The sequence below is a fragment of the Chlorocebus sabaeus genome, chromosome 2, assembly GCF_047675955.1.
Source record: "Chlorocebus sabaeus isolate Y175 chromosome 2, mChlSab1.0.hap1, whole genome shotgun sequence".
In the NCBI taxonomy this organism is placed as follows: Eukaryota; Metazoa; Chordata; class Mammalia; order Primates; family Cercopithecidae; genus Chlorocebus; species Chlorocebus sabaeus.
This window is the reverse complement of record NC_132905.1, coordinates 21948977-21968251: the sequence shown is the minus strand read 5'-3', so window position 1 is coordinate 21968251 and position 19275 is coordinate 21948977. Positions and strand designations below refer to the sequence as shown.

Below are 19275 nucleotides of genomic sequence, written 5' to 3'. Positions count from 1 at the left end.
AAGTGCCCTGATATAATTCAGGACCACCTGTGAGGTATAGAGAACAATTCTCTTTTCTTCTCAAGATGTAGCGGCTTAGGATAAATTGTCAAAAAGCAACTTCAGCCTTGTAACTTTACTGAGGTCTCTTTGAAAGGGTAGTGAGGAATGGTTGGGCCAGCCAACAGTGACAGTGAAGGTCTCTAACTGATAAAATGCACTCTGCTTATCTACAACGGAAAGCTGTATCTATACAACTCAAAGAGCATACAAAGCCGGGTTCCAAAATCACACAAGGACACCTGACACTGGGATCACTCCAATTCCCAAGCAGGTTACCCTTCCTGGAAAGTGAATTTAAATGGTACACAAATGTGAAGTCCTTTCCAAGGAGGCTCCAGCTACCATTCCAGCTTCATCTCTGGCCATACACTCTTCACACAGAGTATCTTGGATTTAAAAGCCACTTCTCTGAATCCACCAGACCTCACACCTCATACCTCCAAGCTTTTGTCCCTTCCACCTGGGTCAATTTCTTCTCTTGCACTATTTTCAAATCAAAATCCATCTCCTTACATCATATTTTCCAAATCATGTAGCCAGAATTAATCACTGGCTGGGTGTCTGATCAGTGTTTCTGAGACACTATACATGCCTTTTCTCTATCACTTATCACATTTATTGAAACTAATCCACTTACAACTGTCCTCCTGGAGGACAGTAATATCATTGAAGGCAGAGACCATGTCTTATTTATCTTTACAATCCCCAAAATGCTTGGCATATAGTCGGCATTCATTGAATATTTAAAGGAACACCTCAGCTACTCCTATAACCAGGAGATGAAAAGTATAATTCAATTTGAGAAGGTTCTATTTATGCAGAAATCAGATTAGGAGTCTACAGAAAATATTACATAGAAGACAAACCATTGTTGACTGTACTTCATTCCTTTGAGGGGTACCATGGGACAAAACTAGAATGGTCGTGTCCCTAATTAAAGGCCACGGGCCCAATTCTAGCTCTGGTTCTACTCGTGACTCATTGAGTGATCCTGGGAAAGCTCTCTGTGACTCAAATCTTCATTTTTAAGATGAGAAGTTTGGATCAATAACATCTAAGGTAATTTTTAGTTTTAGTTTGATTATGTATAACTACTGTATCATTTTTTGAGTCTAATATTCTTCTCTGAAACTTAACTCCTTAGTGTTTGTGATAGAAAATTGGTCAGCTTTCTCAAGGCTACCTAAATTTCCATTCTGTAACTTCTAAGGAATAAACAATTCCATCCAACTTTGGGTTGCGAGGAACTTAATAAGTGTGTCCTTTAATCTGTCAGCCAAGTGGATGATTGTAAAATATTCAATAATTCCTGTAAGATATTCAATAAAACTGGAGGGGGCAAACTTGTAACATTCAATTCTTCTCCAAGATTCAATTTAATCTTGGAGCAACCTGAAAATATAATTGTTCCTGCAAACAGGATTTTTGCATTTTTGAGTTCTTTTTCACAATGCTCTGTTGAGCTCTCAATTACAGTGTGTGACTCATCATTGCTTTTCCTTGTAAATTTCCACTCCTTCCATCCTGACTCTTAGATTGTTCACTGTTTAGACAAAAGGAGACAAAATCAAAGATACGGTTGAGAGAGATTCCCAGATTTGGAGATCCTCATAACTATTAATAGGCTGTAGCAGCCTTCAGGTCCAGTACTCCTGTGGCAGTAACCTCTTGGTGCATCTTCCCAGGGAGGTGAGCTAGAGTCTTCCTCTTCTAGAGAGCCCATAATTCTACTATCATGAAAGACAGCTTTGCAAATAAAGAGCAAGGGCTTGAGTCTGACAGTCCTGGGCATTACTTTGAGCCAGTGGTTCTCAAATTTGAACACGCCTCTGAATCACCTGGAAGGCCTGTTAAAAACGGATTGATTGGCCCTAACCCTAGAGTTTTGGGTTTAGTAGGTCTGAGGTAGGGCCTGAGAATTTGCTTGTAACAAGTTCCCAGGGGATGTTGATGCTGCTGTTCTGGAGATCATGCTTGGAGAACTACTGCTTTGAGCAGATGCCTCAGGGTGTCTGTGGCCTTAAGTTTCCTTGTCTATAAAATGGGAATGAATAACATCTACAGAAGTCAGCATGGAGGAGTAGTCTTGGGCTAAGAGCCTCAGGGTGTCAGGCTGACCTAGGTTTGAGTTCCAGCTCTGCCATTTAAAGCTACAAAGCCTTAGGCAAGTTCCTTCCTATTTTAAAGCCTGTTTCCTCACCTTTAAATTATCAGGTATAATCATAACACTTATTTAATTTTCCTACTATACCAACGAGATAGGAATGCATACAGAACACTCAGCATGGAAATGGGCATATAATTAATGCTCCATAGATAATAACTAGGATCATAAATATTAACAATGTAATAATTACTACATTTCGAGGCCCCAGACTAGGAGGATTAAGTGATTGGCTGACACAACCAGAAATAAAAAAAAATAGCCCAGTAGGCTTGGCAAAGAGGGCCAAACCTAACAAGAAACAGAACAGACAAAATGTAAAATCTTTCATTTGGACCCCCAAAGTCATCTTCATCTGGGCTGACTGAGGTAGCCCTAGCTGGAAGCCATGATTTCTACATTAGGCAGTCATGTGATGAATATTTAGAGGTTAATTAAAACATGAGTGGTACATTCTAAACCCCAGTTTAGGATCAGAGTGAGGGTGATGACAGCTCTCTGAACTCCCAGTGACTCAGCCCAATGTAGAGGGTCATGGTTGTCTTGGAAACCACACATTCCGTGGGCATGGACTAAATGGAGACAGAAGGGTCAAAAGAGATTTTGAGCAGACTGAAAAACAGAAATTTATTCCGAGGAGGGCTGATGGCTGATGCAGTGACTGCTTAGCCTGAGGGAAGGACCTGGGCACACAGGTAGCTGCAATCAAATATTTGGGGAGGGTGTGGGTGCTACAGGAGGAGAAGCACTGATTCCATTACCCTGTGTGACACCAGAGGGCAGACAAAGGCCAACACATGGTTGCTAACTAATACATGGTTGTGTACAAAAGCAGGAATGAATGAAGTTACAGAGGACAGATTTTGGCTTAATCAAAGAGAGAATACATTATGAGAAAAGTTGGAACCAGTTCTGGGCTTGGAACTACAAGATCTTAGTGTGAATTCCAGCTCCATCATTCATTCATTCATTCATTCATTCATTCATTCATTCATTCATATATTCAAACAAGTACTCAATGAGTATCTGATGGGCCAGAGAGTTGGGCAACTGTCAGTGCGTACTGACCAACAACCATGGTGGGGGGTTTTGGGGGGGTGTCTAGGAAGCAATGCTTAATACAGGCTTAGCTTGGGGGCATCAATGATGCCATTTATGAAGTCAAGATAATAATTCCTAACTGGTTGCATTGTTTTGAGGATCAGAGATAATATGTGAACAGCACCTAGCAAAATGACTGACCCAGAGAAAGTCCCAAGCAAATGTAGCAATCCTTGATATCACACATCATCAAGTCAAGAGTTTCCCCAGAGAAGATCAGGGTCAGGCCAATTTTCCCAGAGACCCATTTCCCAGCCAGCTGGCCATCTTCCTGAAAGGGTTAAGGAATCTTTACAAAGAATTTACCACCACCTCAGTCAGCCTCTATTGTTTTAAAAAGCCATGATCTGTCTTCCTTATTTGAATTGCTTTAGTTACATAACATGTTCCTAAAATAATCTGGCTAAAATTTTGCCTGGTACTTCCTTATGCCTGCCTCATCTCTAATGAACCATCCCAAGGGAGTATCAAGCCTGAACATTCTCTGACCTTCCCAAAAAGAAACCCTTTTATGAGTTCTGTGTGGGAAAGAGCAGGGAGAACATCAGGTTTCAGGGTCCACCCTCCTCATTGCCAGCAAATCTCTCTTAAGGTTATTGTGTGCTGGCTGCCAGGTATATTTTGGTCACGTTGGAAGTTACAAAGTCAGGGAAAGGGTCCTGTGGCTGTTTGTGTAGGCTTCCATTGCACAAAGTCCTATAACAAAGATGCGCTTTCTTAAACCATTTGTCTCCACTGCCAGGCTGCAAGCTCTCTGTTAGGTAGGGGCCATTCTTTGCTCATCTCTCTCTATAACTTCCCAGGGATTGGTCTAGCTTTGGAATGCCTAAGGATGGGACCACTGGTCTGCAGTCCCACTTTCCTAAGAGGGTCCTAGTAGGATGATTCTGGTGGAACCTGTCCATGAGTACGTCCACTTGGCAGCTGCCTTCCTGAGGCAGGATTTTCGGGGAATAGAGGAACCAGTAAGGAGCACTGTTCTCCCACCCAGAAAGGCTATTTCACCTTGATTTCTTGTCTCTCCTTCACTCGCCCTCATGGTACAGAGACAGCTAAAGGCCAGAGGAAAGGTAAAGTTGCTTGGTTTTGAAAGTAGAGTATCTACTCTGGGGTCCAGGGCCCATTATCTATTTGTCATATGACTTTAAGAAGGCCTTTTAATATCTGAGAGCATCAGTTTCCTCAACTGTAAGATGAATTTGATAATAATCATATGGACTGTACAGGGTTACTGAGAGAATGACTAAGATTCCATATTTGAGCATGCTTATCATAGTACCTGGCACCTTGTGGGAATCTGCTAGGCTCCATGCCATTACCTGGCCCCAGGCCTCTGTTCAGAACACAGCTGTGGCAGCAGCTTCTGCCCACATGGTAGAAAAGCTGGCTGACCTATCAGTAAGGAAGTGAAGTTCTCCCTTTCTCCCAGCTGTCAGTGACTTTCCTCAGTTAGATTGGTGAATGCTGGGCTACCATCCACAGTACAGGAGAAGGAACACTGATTTAGGAGTCAGATAGCCCTATTTGCTTCTAATTCTACCCCTACTGTTTCTTCGTTGTGTGACTTTGGGCTTATTTACTTCAGTTTTCTCTGAAGCTCAATTTTCTCATTCACAAAATAGGAATAATATCTAATGACAGGGTTCCTAGGGAGCTTCAGAGTGGAATTTATATAAAGCATAAGTTTTAGCACATAGTAGGTGCCCAGTAAAAGTTTTCTTCTTCTTTGGGCATTTTCTACGAGAAATCTCAGCGCCAAAGTGGAATTTAAAAGTTATCAGACTGTGTATTTTAGATTAAATTTTAATGTAATATAGTTATATTTCAATATATCCTGGTCCTGACCTTCACATTTTCCTGATACTGATTATTTATTTTTCTATTTTTTAAATTGTAGGTTCTTTTATTGGATATATCCCCAAATTCTTTGCAGAATGAGATGGATAGACTCTAACTAAAATCAGGAGAAATGTATTCTCATTACAACTCTGCAATATACGTATGATTTGGGCCATGAAAGCTCTCTGAACCTCAGTTTCCTCATCTGTAGAATGGGAGTAATTAAAAACCTACTAGCTATCTTATTCCTACAGGAATAAGGAACTATTGCTGGAGTGTTTTGCAGAAGGACTCTGTAAACTATGAAAGGCTTACAAGTAGATACATGTATTGTTTGTGATACAATACCGCATTTTATTCATCTTTGACACTACCTCTCTCCCCAGACTATGCCCCATGACTTACAGCACAGGGTTAGGCATGTACTGAGAAAAAGGCCATTAAATCTCACCTCCAAGGTCACACTTAGCAGAGAGCTAGATGGCCCAGTGTCTGTCTCATGACCCTTAGAGAAGGATTGCCTTTACCTTCCAGACATGGAATAATTCAATAGAGGGGAAGCATAAAAATAAGGACAGAGTTAACTCCTGGTACCCAGTAGGCAAGTGAATCTGTCAAATGCCATTATGGGAAGAGTAGACAACCAAGTCCCCATATCACAAGAATTCAACAAGGATTTGTTTTGAAGCATTTTTGTTTGGACTGAAAATGAACAAGAAGACAACATGTGAAAAAAAGAGATAAAGAAGAAGATTTAAGCGTTAGAAGAAAGACCCGGAAAATGATCCCAGTGAGCAAAAGATCACAGAGAAAAATAACAAGTACACAGGGCAGTAAGATCAAAATCAGATTACTTAATAAAAGCTAGCATTTCTTTAAATGGAAAACAATGCACATTGGTTGTCCTTGAAATGTGACACGTACTCCTTTTTTCAAGAATGCCAAGGCACTCCAAAGCAACAGCCATATCTAACAAAGCCCCATCACCCTAGAGCCCTGGAGGTCATTGTTCCTATACAACAGTAGGAGGTTTGATTGAATAGATGTCACAGAATGTAGCAGTCACTTGAAATAGAAAACCCCAGAAAATAAACCTGTGCAGGGAGAGGTAGAATTTGAATTAGGCAAGGGCCCACCTGGTCAATAATGAAATAATTGCTCAAGACACATTCTTCTGTAATCTTTTGCAATGTAACAACTATTCTGTGCCCCACCTCTCTCAATGCTCCCTCAACATTTGCACGTAATCTCAGGGCCTCCTAAAGACACCAATTCAGAAGCCAGGCAGTCACTTCCCTAATGTCACAAAAATAGATTCAATTCTACATACATCAGGGTGATTTCAAAAGCAATTTCTCATCTCCGGTGTAAGCATTACTTACATTTCCCCCCCTCAAATCTCATCCCAGTGGTTCCACAGGGCATTTTAAAAGGTACCTGATGCATTCTAGGGCAGTCAAAAGATCCTGAGAGTGTTTTTGCAGCTGTAGCCTGAGGACGTCAGATGCATAGAGAGTCCTAATGTATTCAGTGATTCAGACAAATGCAAAATTTTCTAATAATTGAGTATAATAAGTCAATCATTATTTAAATCTTTTAGAAAGTAATATTGTTATAATGAATGCATATATGCAGTTATATATGCATATTTGTGTATATATGACTGTGTAGGTTTATAAATCTCTGTATGTATTTACATGTCTGTGTAAATATAAAATACATCTGCATGCACATACATACATACCTCAATCATTTGGAAAGTTTGTCCCTGGCCTTTAAAACATCTAATTAGATTTTGTTGGATATTTCTCCTCTTCCTTTATGGCAAGTTAAACTATTTCAGTCTTGGGTGTTTTCATCTTAAGGGTCTAAGTTTTGGCCCATAGCGAACACTGACAATGTTCTCCTTTCAAACACAAGAAATCAGTGTTACTCAGGCTTGCATTTGAGATCAGAAAGATTGAGAACCAATATCTAAAATTTCAGGGTCACAATGATTGTCACGAATTTTTGGCCATAATCATTTTGCTTTTCAGAGTCCTCCCAGGGTACTTTTACAAACGGAAAAAAAAGTGAGCACAAGAGGCTGGACTGGACAGAAAAGGATGAATTGGTATTACTTGGCCAGTATTTTCAATCAGATAAACTTGCAAATGAACTTCTGTGCCCCAGGGCCAAAAACAGCGGATGCAGTGACACCTTAGCACACCCAGAGACTCAGTGAGCTTCTGATAAGCCTTTCTCATTTTTTCTATTATTATTAATTGACAGTAATTAATTATATATATTTATGGGTTATAGTGTGATACATGTATATAATGTATAATAATCAGGATAATTAATATATTAATCACCTCAAAATTTATCATTCCTTTGTGTTAGAAACATTCAAAATCCACTGTTTTAGCTATTTGAAAATATGCAATAAACTGTTGTTAATTATAGTCACCCTATAGTACAATAGAACATTAGAACTTATTCCTCCTTGCTACTTGTAAGTTTGCAACAGAGGTTGGTTTAAAGATGCAAAATTATAGCTAGGATATTCCTTTAAGGAAAAATCAAGCCCATTTTCTTGTCAACCCTGGTCTGTGTCAACAACCAATTTCCCTGCTTCTAGGAAATGTATGAGTCTCAGTGATTTATCTGGATTGAAAATGGAAAAAAAAAGACTGGCTTCATGGTTAGGTAAACTGCAAATTTGCTCTGATCCCTAAGAAAAACAGAAGTTAAATATTTGCTCATAATCAGTATGTACCATTAGACTTTGTCTTTAAAAGTCATTCTCTAACCTTAAGAAGAACTCAAACTTACCATCACGGGTAATGTGCAAAGTGGTATGATGTGTCTATTAATATGATGCAAAGGGAAGTACGTCATATCAGCTATGTTACATTTTTGCCAAAATGTTTAACCTGAATGTAATCATGATGAAAAAAAGGAGACAAATCTGGATTGTGGAACACTCTGAAGGACCACAGCCCTAGACTTTAAAAAAATGTCAAGGCCTGGCACGGTGGCTCATGCCTGTAATCCCAACACTTTGGGAGGCCAAGGCGGGCAGATCACGAGGTCAGGAGATTGAGACCATCCTGGTAAACACGGTGAAACCCTGTCTCGACTAAAAAAATACAAAAAATTAGCAGGGCGTGGTGGCAGGCGCCTGTAGGCCCAGCTACTTGGGAGGCTGAGGCAGGAGAATGGTGTGAACCCAGGAGGCGGAGCTTGCAGTGAGCGGAGATTGCACCACTGTACTCCAGCCTGGGCAACAGAGCGAGACTCTGTCTTAAAAAAAAAAAAAAAAAAAGTCAGTATCCTGAAAGAAAAAATAAAGTTGAGAGGGCTGTTCTAGATCAAAGAGAGACACTTGAAAACCAAATACAATGTGAGCACTCTGATTGGATCCTGGATTAAAATAACAAACAAACAAGCAATAGAGAACATTTGGAGGACATTGAGGCAATTTGACTGTGGACTGGTATATTAGATCACTGAAGTAAGATTATACTTTATTGTGGTTATGTTGAAGAGGTGTCCTAGTTCTTAGGAAACACATGCTGAATTCTCTGGAGGTAGAGTGTCATGATGTCTGCAACTTACTTCTAAATGGTTCCAAAATATTTGGGAAAAAAAAAAACAAAACATGGATAAGGGGAGAAAGAGAGAGAGGGTGAGTACAGCCAAGTGCAAAAGTGCATGCAAATGTTGCAAAATGGTAGCAACTGGTAAATCTAGGTAAAGGGTATATGACTATTCATCCTGCAATCTTCTCAACATTTTTGTAGATTTAAACTAATCTCTCTTCCCGAAGAGCACATCAGTATCTGAGCATAGCTATTGCCTCTGTCCAAGTGCTGTATTCTAAATCTGGGCACCTATGAGAACTCTCTAAACGACTTACAAAATCCATATCCCTCAGTTGGGTCCCACCTCTCATCCCCCAGGAGATTTTGATTCAGGAGATCAGGTGTGGGGCCCAGATATGGATGTGTTGAAAACTTCCCCAGGTGGGTTCTGTGCTGCACTGGAGCTTAGAAATCATGGGCCTGAGTTACTCTCAGATCTGGATCCATTAAAAACAAGCTGTGTGGCTCTGGGATGGCTGGCCAAACACACTAAGCATTGCATACCTTACCTATAAAATGGGAGCAATAATACTAAAGATCTTACAGGACTATGGTGAGGATGAGAGACAGTGTCTACATTATAGAAGGGGGTAATTTTTTTCTTTCTTTCTTTATCCTCTCATAGACCCCCATCATCCCCAACTGATCATATCTTGAGTGATTTTTACAAAATGGAATTTCTTCCATTTGTAGCTTACATGGTATGTGGAGGACATCCGTGTATGTACAGATTCTTTTAGACTTCTTGCATTACCCAATTTGGGAAGAGGCTGGGAAATCTAGTCTATTAACTGGCTGATATCATGGCTATAAGAACAGAAGCCAGTCTGTCCGCAAGGAAGCCTTAGATATTGGCAGTCTTGGAGTTCTCCTTAGGATAAGGGTTAACCCTGATATCTTAACCACTCAAATCTTGGGATCCTTTATTAACTCTGTACAAGGACTCAGGTGCCCTTGACCAATGCCACTTGGAACATTGGCTGTGGCTTGGAACTGGCAAACGTTTGAGGGATGTGGCTTCCAGTCTAAATATGTAACTCATCAGCCATTGTATTTTGGATAAGTTGCTTCTCTGAGCCTCAGTTTCCTAAGCACTCAGAGTGGAGACAGTCATAATCTATGACTCACCTACCTTATGTGGTGTATGTGAAACACAGATTTGAAAATCTTAAGCCACTCCATTCAGTGTGGCATATTTTCTCCTTAAGGACATAACCATCCTCCTCCTCTTTCTTTTTTACTGCTATTATTTTTAACCTGTCTCTATTTATGTCCACAAGCAGTTAGGATGACTTGCTCCCATTTCCATCTGATTTTTTAAATATTCCTTTTCACCTTAGGATGAACTGCCCCAAGTCTTTGTCAGGGAGAACCTTCATCCCAGTCCATCTCAGGGAAGCATCCATACCCTATGCCTGGCAGCACCTGATCAATGTGTGGGGTTCACAGCAGAAGTACTAGGGCCGAGCTAGACCACGGATGTCCCCTTCCCCTTTATTGGCTCTACTTACTGAATCCGTTGACGTCCTGAGAACTAGAAGAGAAGCCTTCATCATTGCGGCTGGCGCTGAGCTTGGTGGTGGGTTTGTCAGCAGAGGCCACAGGCCCCATCTCCCTCTGGGCTCCACTCTGGGTCTCCTTCTGCTTCTTGGCCAGCTTCCTTTGGGACATGTGCAAGGGGAAAAACCACAGTCAGATGGTGGCAGTTGCATTAAAGCATTGGGAAGATAGATTGTTCTTCCCCAATCCTCATCCTCAGCCCCCAAATCTGGTTCATTCTCCAGAAAAAGAATCAAGGCAGAAAAAAACCATGAATGGTTTCCGTTTACTCAGAAATAGGAGACTCACGCTGCTGCCTCACCCCCGACAATGCGTGTGTTCTATGTTTGAGCCTAAAATGGGAAATCAATGAGACTCGTACAATGCTTCCCCCACTCTCCTTTCAGAGGAAATCAACAAGACTTGTATTCCTTTCCCCAAGTCTCCTTTCAGAGGGCGGAAGTGGCTAGACTGGCCTTTCTGTTTCTGTGGCTCTGAATGAAATTAAAAATGGAGGCTTGTCTTTCTCAGGAACTGAGCTCATCAAAAACCCACCAAATAATAGTAAAGTGAAGCAGGGGCTGGTGGTTGGAGGTGGATGAGTGTGCAGGTTAGTTTCACAGCTCAAAAGAAGGAAAGTTACAGCTGAACTGATGCAGTCTTATTCCCATGGGAATAAAAGACCCTCAGAACCAGATGGATATTATCATAATATCACTATTTTGATAATAATAGCGTAGAGCAGTGCTTCTCAAACTTTGGTGTAAATTTGAATCACCTGAAGACACACACACACACACACACACACACACACACACACACAGAGGCTCCGGATCACTGAAGTAGGACAGGACCTCTACATGTCCATCAAGTTCCCCAGGTGAGTCTGACACCAACCATTGGAGGTTAAAACCATCAGCTTTGGTGTCAGACAGACTCAGGTTCATAGGTTACCTCTGCTGCCTGCCAACTAGCTGCAAGACCCAGGGCAAATTTCTTACTCTAAATCCTGAACTATTCCTCTATATACTGTGGCAGATGACAGGACCAATCTTATTGGGCTGTGAGGATTAAATGAGACAATGCGTAAAATACACAGAGCACAGTGCCTTGCACATAGTGAACACTTGATGCCTAGAAGTTGCTATTGTTGTTTTTTATACTACTGCCAGTGGATCCAACTATATTGCAATGTTCGAATTCCCTCTCCAGCAGCCTCACTGTGGGATCCCATCTCTCCCTGAATTCTTGCAAATGACATAGACTCTGACCTCACTGAGGAGCTAAAAGGTTAAAAAGTTCTTTTCTATGGATTTAAAATCTATGCCCTTTAAATTTTAACTGGATTGGTCTTAGATATATATCATAAGAGATACAAAAATATGACTAACTCCTCTTGCATATAAGAGTTATTCAAATATTTCTAAAAAGCCAACATGGTCCCTCTGAGTTTTTCCAACAAATATGCATCTAAATATAGCTGTCATAGTCCTATCACATGAAAGGCTATAGGTTAAACATCAGATATGTTGAGAATAAATTTCTCCAGGTCCCTTGTTCTGTCCTTCACAAGAGTAGGCTTCAAATTCAATTTTGGTCATTCCTGTCTCAACACACAAAGAAGAGATGTCCCAGAGAGGTCAAATGCAGTGCAATACAGGGAATAATTTTCCAAGGTTGAGCCCCACTGATCATGAAACAGATAGTTTCAAGAGGTAATAATCTCGCTGCCAAAGGAAGTATAAAAGGAAATGATAAACCTATCAACTTAGGCTAGGCACGACGGCTCATGCCTGTAATCCCAGCACTTTGGGAGGCTGAGCTGGGCAGATCACTTGAGCGTAGGAATTGAGATCAGTCTGGGAAACACAGTGAAACCCCATCTCTACAAAAATTACAAAAATTAGCCAGGTGTGGTGGTGCGTACCTGTGCTACTCAGCAGGCTGAGGTGGTAAGATCACTTGAGCCCAGGAGGTGGAGGCTGCAGTGAGCCGAGATCACGCCTCTGCACTCCAGTCTGGGTGACAGAGTGAGACCCCGTCAAAACAAAAACAAAAACAAAAACACAAAAAACAAAAACAAAACAAAAAAAAACAAAAACAAAAAAAGAAAACAGAAAAGAAAAAAAACCCCAGCTCTCAACTTAGAAGTGCTTTAGAGGCATTCACGTGGGACAAATTCCAGTTTGATAGCATCCTCCTTGAAACATGAATCTCATGATCTAGGTGTAGACTTCACAGGAGAATGACAGATGGCATACGCAAATGAGGACAGTTTGAAGAAGGTCTATTTATAAAAGGTCTGCTGATAAAGGTCACAAGCGTATAGGGACCCAGGATATAACAGCATGTCAATCACAGAGCTGTTTATTACCTATGGGACCAGAGGAACACATAGAGGAAGCAGTAACCAGAGCCCCAAAGGAGAGAGCTGTGAAGAGGAGGCACTGTGAACAGAAGCAGCGGCTTTCTCTTGAAAGTCCCAGCCAGTCATAGACAATCTCACAGGGAGAGAACCAGTGAGGTTGACTGGTTCTCTCTATACCAGTCATAGGGCATAATGACTATACCTTATGCCCTTCCTCTGGTCCCCTGTGGCAGCTCTCATTAGCTGAACCCAACAATAAGTCGGAAGTGGCAAGTGATCTTTTTGACAGACTTCATACAGAATACACTCTAGAAGCAGAGAGCACAGTAGAGAAACATAGAGAGGGGAATTGGATCTAGGAATCCCAACCAAGAAGAGAAAAGTTACGGTTTTTTTTGTTTGTTTGTTTTGTTTTTTGAGACCGTCTTATTCTGTCGCCTACGCTGGAGTGCAGTATCTCAGCTCACTGCAGCCTCTGCCTCCCAAGCTCAAGCAATTCTCATGCCTCAGCCTCAGCAGCTGGGACTACAGGTGTCTGCCACTGCATCCAGCTAATTTTTTGTATTTTAGTAGAGACGGGGTTTCACCATGTTGCCCAGGGTGGTCTTGAACTCCTAAGCTCAGGCAATCTGCCCGCCTTGGCCTCCCTAAGTACTAGGATAACAGGTGTGAGCCACTGTGCCCGGCCGAGAAAAGTTTCTTTATACTTCTTGTTTGGGCCATCATTTGAAGAAACATGTAGCCTAAAATGGAATTCTTCATTCATTATTATTATTTTTTTTTTTCAAGTTGGCTTGGGGAAAGAAAGGCACTCAGGAAGAGGAATGCATCTTCTGGTTATAATGCTTTGGCCACAGGCACACTGTTCTACCAGTGAAATGATTCCAGGCAGACGTACAACAAGAAATGAAGCATTGGATCGGTCAGGCAATTAGACAGGGGCAGGGGGGAACGCCAACAAAAGAAAAATGAGCAATTCTGCTGCTGATGACATTTCGAAATTTTATTCTTCATTTATTATCAAAAAGGAGTGTGTTTAAAAATGTATACGTGACCTTCTTAATCATAAATTTGAAAAGATATATAGCAGATTCTTTGCTTCTATCTGAGCTCTGCTCACATTGGCCCAGCAGGAAATAAAAGGAAATCTGATAAGAGAGTTAACTTTAAAACTATAAATGAGTACGTTTCGGAGGCTTTGATATTTCCTTGGGGGCAGAACTCTCAACCAATCTCATTCCATTCAGGGTAAAGTAATATGGAAAGGGTTGTCTTAGGCACAGATCATTGGTTTTCAAAGGAATCATAATAATAATGAAAGCCTCACTGCTTTTATGAAAAATGGTACTTTATAGAAATGTTTGGGTAGCTCTGAACACCTGTATTCAAAAAAGAAAAACTAAGCATCCCCAAAACACATATTTAAAAATTGGAAAGTTCACTGAATTATAAAAATATCAGATATATTACCTCCTTGGTATTTAAAACTAATGGCTGACTCTGTATGTTCATGGTGATAATAATGTTATATAATCATTTTAATGTAGGGACAGATGTTTTGGCAATTGGCAAAGACAGCTACAAGGCGGAAATGGAGAGGGTATTTGTGGAAGGAAATAAAACACAAAACCACAGTTTGGGGATCTATATCTATTCTTCCAGAATTCTGAATTTAAGTTTTTTAAAAAAGACCTCTCAGTAACACAGAAAAATTGATATTCATCTCCATAGCCAAATAACTTAATTTACTACCCCCAGACCATAGAGGCTGGGTCTCTCTGGTCCCAGCGGCAGAATGAGGACCAGTTTGGCTTGATACAATGGAGGAATTTCTAGCAAAGTAGAACTGCTTAGGTCTCTTTTGGAAGTACCTAATGCCTACATTCCCCTCCCCTATTTTTCTTGTTTGGCAACCTTCTCTTCACCTTTTCAGGCCCTTATTTTTTTCTCTCAACAAAAGAGAAACCCAAATCTGTGAACAGGGCACTGGACCCTTAAACTATGACCCTTTAACTATGGACCAGGCTTCAACTCAGTCTTATTCTCTACACACAACCTTATCCTCCCCTTTCAGAAAACATCAACTACCTCCTCCCACCACACTATTTCTCAATACTCCATATTCCTTGATGTGTCCCTCTTCTTCTCCACTGGTCGCCTCCTCGTTATCCTCCAAGGCTCAATGTAAGTGTCACATCTCCTCTGAGGCTTCTCCCTGCTCTTCTACATAGAATTATAATTCTCTCCTCTGGTTTGACTCATCCATTGAACATGTACATGTATCAGTCTCTGCTAAATGCTACAAGATCATGTCTTTTTGACCTTAATCCTTACGGAACATGAAGACTAATGGCAAAGACAGGCATTAAACAGATACAGAGGTAGAGACAAAAATCACAAAGATGACGAACACCAAGAAGAAATACCTGTTGCTATGTAAGAGGTAGAACCTGGTTTGGACCCTGGCAGCAGATCAGGGAGGGTTTTGGTGCCATGTCAGCTAAGTACTTGTTGAGTCGAACTGCAGTGATTCAACTCTTTCACCTACTACGACAAGAACCTCTTAGGAGAAGGGCTTTTGACTCTTTGCACCTACTCCAATTTCTTGCTGAGTGTCTGGCACATGGCTCAATAAACTTGTTGCACAAATTTATACTTAAAAGTCTGCAATTTGAAGTGTAGAAAAGATGGTCCTCTTACTCTGAACACAAATTATAACCATTTTAAAAGAAGATACATGCAAAGAAAGAGAAGGAAACGCCTGCATAAAATTATCAGGTGACCTGGAATATTTGTAATTAGAAATATTTTGGGGGGCAACTTAGCATTTCCTTCTTGGAATGTTTGCAGAATTAACAAAATGCTCATGGAAGCCAGAGATTTCCCCCGCAGAGCCCACGAAATATCTGCAGCTATAGTATGTTGAAGAAGAAAAAGAAAATCTCATCCAATAGTCACATGACTCATGGGATGATCATATAATTCATGGAATTCTCAGAGCCTTCAAAACTCAAGTACTTATGACTTTCCGAATAGGGTTTTTTTTTTTTTTCCTGTAATTGCTCTGAGATTTTTGCCAACTGGGTCACACAATTTCGCCAGCAGGGGGTACCAAAAGCTGATAAAAAGAGAGTATGCATAAGCCTGTTTATTCCTCTGCAGGAACATTTTCAAAGCTGAAGAATGTTTTAAGACACAGCAATCCAAAGTTTACTGCTTCTGACAGGTGAGGATGAGGTGACGCGGCCATAGCTCTTGGCATTTTTCCTTCTAACAGATCACTTTGAGCTCTCTCTGACCTTTGCTTGTTAGCTGAGTGAGGGGTAGGTGACAGGGGATGTGCCCAGGATGGACCGTGAGTCCCGTGATTTGTTCTGAGTGCCACTCTTTACAAGGGATACTGGCAGGTAGAATGGCTCACGGGAGAGGAATGAAGAGCTGTTAAAAGTGTGGAAATCATGCTACAAGAGGAGGAGTGCATGAAACATCCAGGGACATTTCTCATGGAGAGGGAATACAAAGGAACGTTCTCTTCATGCATCTGAGGGCTGGGTCTCTATGGTCCCAGCGGCAGAATGAGGACCAGGTTGGCTTGATACAACGAAGGAATTTCTAGGAAAGTAGAACTGCTTAGGTCTCTTTTGGAAGTACCTAATGCCTGAATTCCCCTCCCCAGTTTTTCTTGTTTGGCAACCTTCTCTTCACCCTTTTAGGCCCAACTCAATGTCCCCTACTCTTAGAAGTCTTTGTCTGCTTCCCAAAGTTAGAAGCTCCCTCCTCTTTGGTCATTAATTTGTTGGACAAATAGTTAATGAGCAAATACTTTGAATCTGTGGCAGTTAGAAGGAAGGAAATAATGATATGAAAAACAAGACAGGAATCCTGCCCTGTTTGGCTTCTGCAAGTATTGAGCTCCCCACTACTGGAGAAGTTCAAGTAGAGACTGGGAAACCACTTAGAAAAGAGGTAGTGGAGGATCACAGGATTTGGACTCTGCAAAACCCTTGATTCTCTTCTGGGTTAGGAACAGGACCACCCAGCCAACTGGTGGGAGCAGGAGTCTTCAGGGTTCCACCTAGAGTTTTTCCCTGAATGAGGGGTTCATGCCTACTCTCCTGGGGAGACACTGATCAGGTACTCTTCCTCTTCCCCACAGGGCTCCTTGTCCGGACCATCCTCCATTGGAATCTCCAGACAGACTTTCCTGGGAAATCATGAAGATTGAAATCCTGGAGTCAGAGAGAGATCTCAGTCATAGGAAGTGGACCAAAAAAAAAAAAAAAAAAAAAGAAAAAAAGAAAAAAAAAATACACAGGTGAGGCCCTGCTTCTACTAAAAGCTGATGTTGTCCTCTTTGAATCCAGGATGCTCTGCTGGCGTGACTAGATCTCAGCTTAAAGCTACACATTGCAACTGTCAGGGAACTGCAGCATCTTCTCATTTCATAGACAAGACACTGACGCCTGGACAGAGTAGTCCCTTAGCTAGGATGCACAGCATGTAGGATACAAGCCCTGCTTTCTGCCTGCCAGCTCAGGACACCTGCTCCATGTTCCTCCACCCTTCTTCTAATCTAGAAGGGCAAATTCAGTCTGTGGTACACATGATTCCGATGTCTTACAAATGCAGCAAAACTTTATTCATCTATGCCCCCACTGACTCAGAACTACTGTAATTGAGGCAAAGGCTGAGCTACATCACATAAGAATCAATAGTGTAAACAGGGATATGGATGTGTGTAGCATTTAAAGGAGAATGCACTGCTTTCCCTCATATCAGGAGGCAGGACTGCACAGCAGTTAATATATTGGCTTTGGTGCCAGACAGCCTGGCATCAAAATCTGGCTCCATGTCAGACTAACTGTGTGAGCTCTTGCAAGTTACTCAGCCCTCTGCATGCTAGTTTCTTCCTGCCTGTAAAACACGGATTAGAGTAGTACCTCCCTGTAAGACTATTGGGAGGACTGAATGGTACGTTGCTGGTAAACCACTTTGTCCAAGGTATGCACACAGTAAGCATTCAATAAATGCTCTCTGGTATAATATTTTAAATACAAAAAAAACATGTTAGTTTAAATAACCTCATTATCTATGAAATATGAATACTTTAAAGCAGATGCCCTGAATAATGGCTTTTCTCTAAAAACCTCCATTGACATATTATAGAGCCATGCTTTCAAACTTTGACTGAGCAAATCATCTGTGGAGCTTTAAAAATTACCAGTGAGACTCTAATTTAATTGGTCTGGGGTGCAACCCGGGCATCTGGGTGTTCAGTAGTTTTCCAGGTGATTATAATGTGCCACTAAGCTTGAGCACCACCAATGCAGAACAGCTGTTCTCCAAGTGTGGCTTCCTTGGACAAGCAGCATCAGCTTCACCTGGGGATGTATTAGCACTGCAACTTCACTGGCCCCGCCCCGATATACTGAATCAGAAACTCTAGGTGATCAATAAGCCCTCCAAGCAATTCTACTGCATGCCAAAGTTTGAGAACCACTGAAGGAGGTGGGCCAACTCTTCAGCAAGTCTGAATTAGTAAAGTTTCATTCTTGAAAATGGAACACTAGGAGGTAGGTGACCCGGGTGCCACTGGGTCCAGATCTCCAAATATCTCATTGAGTTGCCATGAACACTCCCTTTCCCCTCTCTGGGTATTGATTTCACTATGGGTGGGGGGCGGAGTTGGCATCTAAGAATCATGGCAATACCTGATGCTTTTAAAGTGATTGTTATGGATTGAATTGGGTTCCACTCACCCACTTTCTGGCTGCAAAAGTCCTAATCCATGGTACCTGTCCCTGTAACCTTATTTGGAAATAGGGTCTTTGCAGATGTAATCAAGTTAAAATGAGGTCACTAGGGTAGCTCTGATTCCCAGATGATTGATGTCCTTACAAGGAGAGGGAAATTCGGACCGAAGAGAACTGGAAGAATGCCACGTGACAACAAAGGCGGAGATGGGAGTAATGAGCCATAAGCCAAGGAACATGGAGGACTGGCAGGCACCATCAGCTGCCAGGAAGAGGCATGGCAGGATTCTACCTAGAGTCTGAGGGAGCCTGACCCCTCCAACACCTTGATTTTGGATTTATACCTTCTAAAATAATGAGAGAACACATTTTAGTTAAGTCACCTAGTTTGTGGGACATTGGTACAGTAGCCTGAGGAAACTAATAAAATGACCATAACATAGTAAGTCCTAAATTAATGTTATTTATTCAACAAACATTGTAGAGTACTTATTCCATGCCAGCCACTATTCAAGGCCTTTATAAACAAGCTATTAAGTTCTTTAATTCTGTTTTGACACTATGAGCCCAGGAGTATTATTAGTTCCATTTTACAGATAAAAGCATTGAGGCAGAGAGAGTTGAAGTAACCCCTAGAAAGCCAACCAGGCCTTCAGAGGCAGAGCTAGGATTCAAACACTGGCAGTCAGGCTTCTAAGTGTTCTCTAAGATTCCCTGTTATGTCATGCTTAGGCAAAGGGCCACCACATATCTCCCCTTGTCCTAAACCTTTCTCAGCTGCCTCCCTTTCTCCCCAGGCAAACACACACTCACACATATGCACACACGTGCACAGACACCTGC

At 41.5% G+C, this 19275-nt stretch overlaps 1 protein-coding gene across 15 annotated transcripts in view; it reads right to left on the bottom strand.

Moving 5' to 3' along the window:
- PTPRT (protein tyrosine phosphatase receptor type T) overlaps nucleotides 1-19275 on the bottom strand; it is a 1114373-nt gene that overhangs the window by 116968 nt on the left and 978130 nt on the right. For all 15 annotated transcript variants that reach the window (XM_008017080.3, XM_037983051.2, XM_037983053.2 and 12 more), the window contains one exon: nucleotides 10284-10432. In XM_008017080.3, the coding sequence (XP_008015271.3) occupies nucleotides 10284-10432 (149 nt within the window). The remainder of the gene's footprint in view (nucleotides 1-10283; nucleotides 10433-19275) is intronic.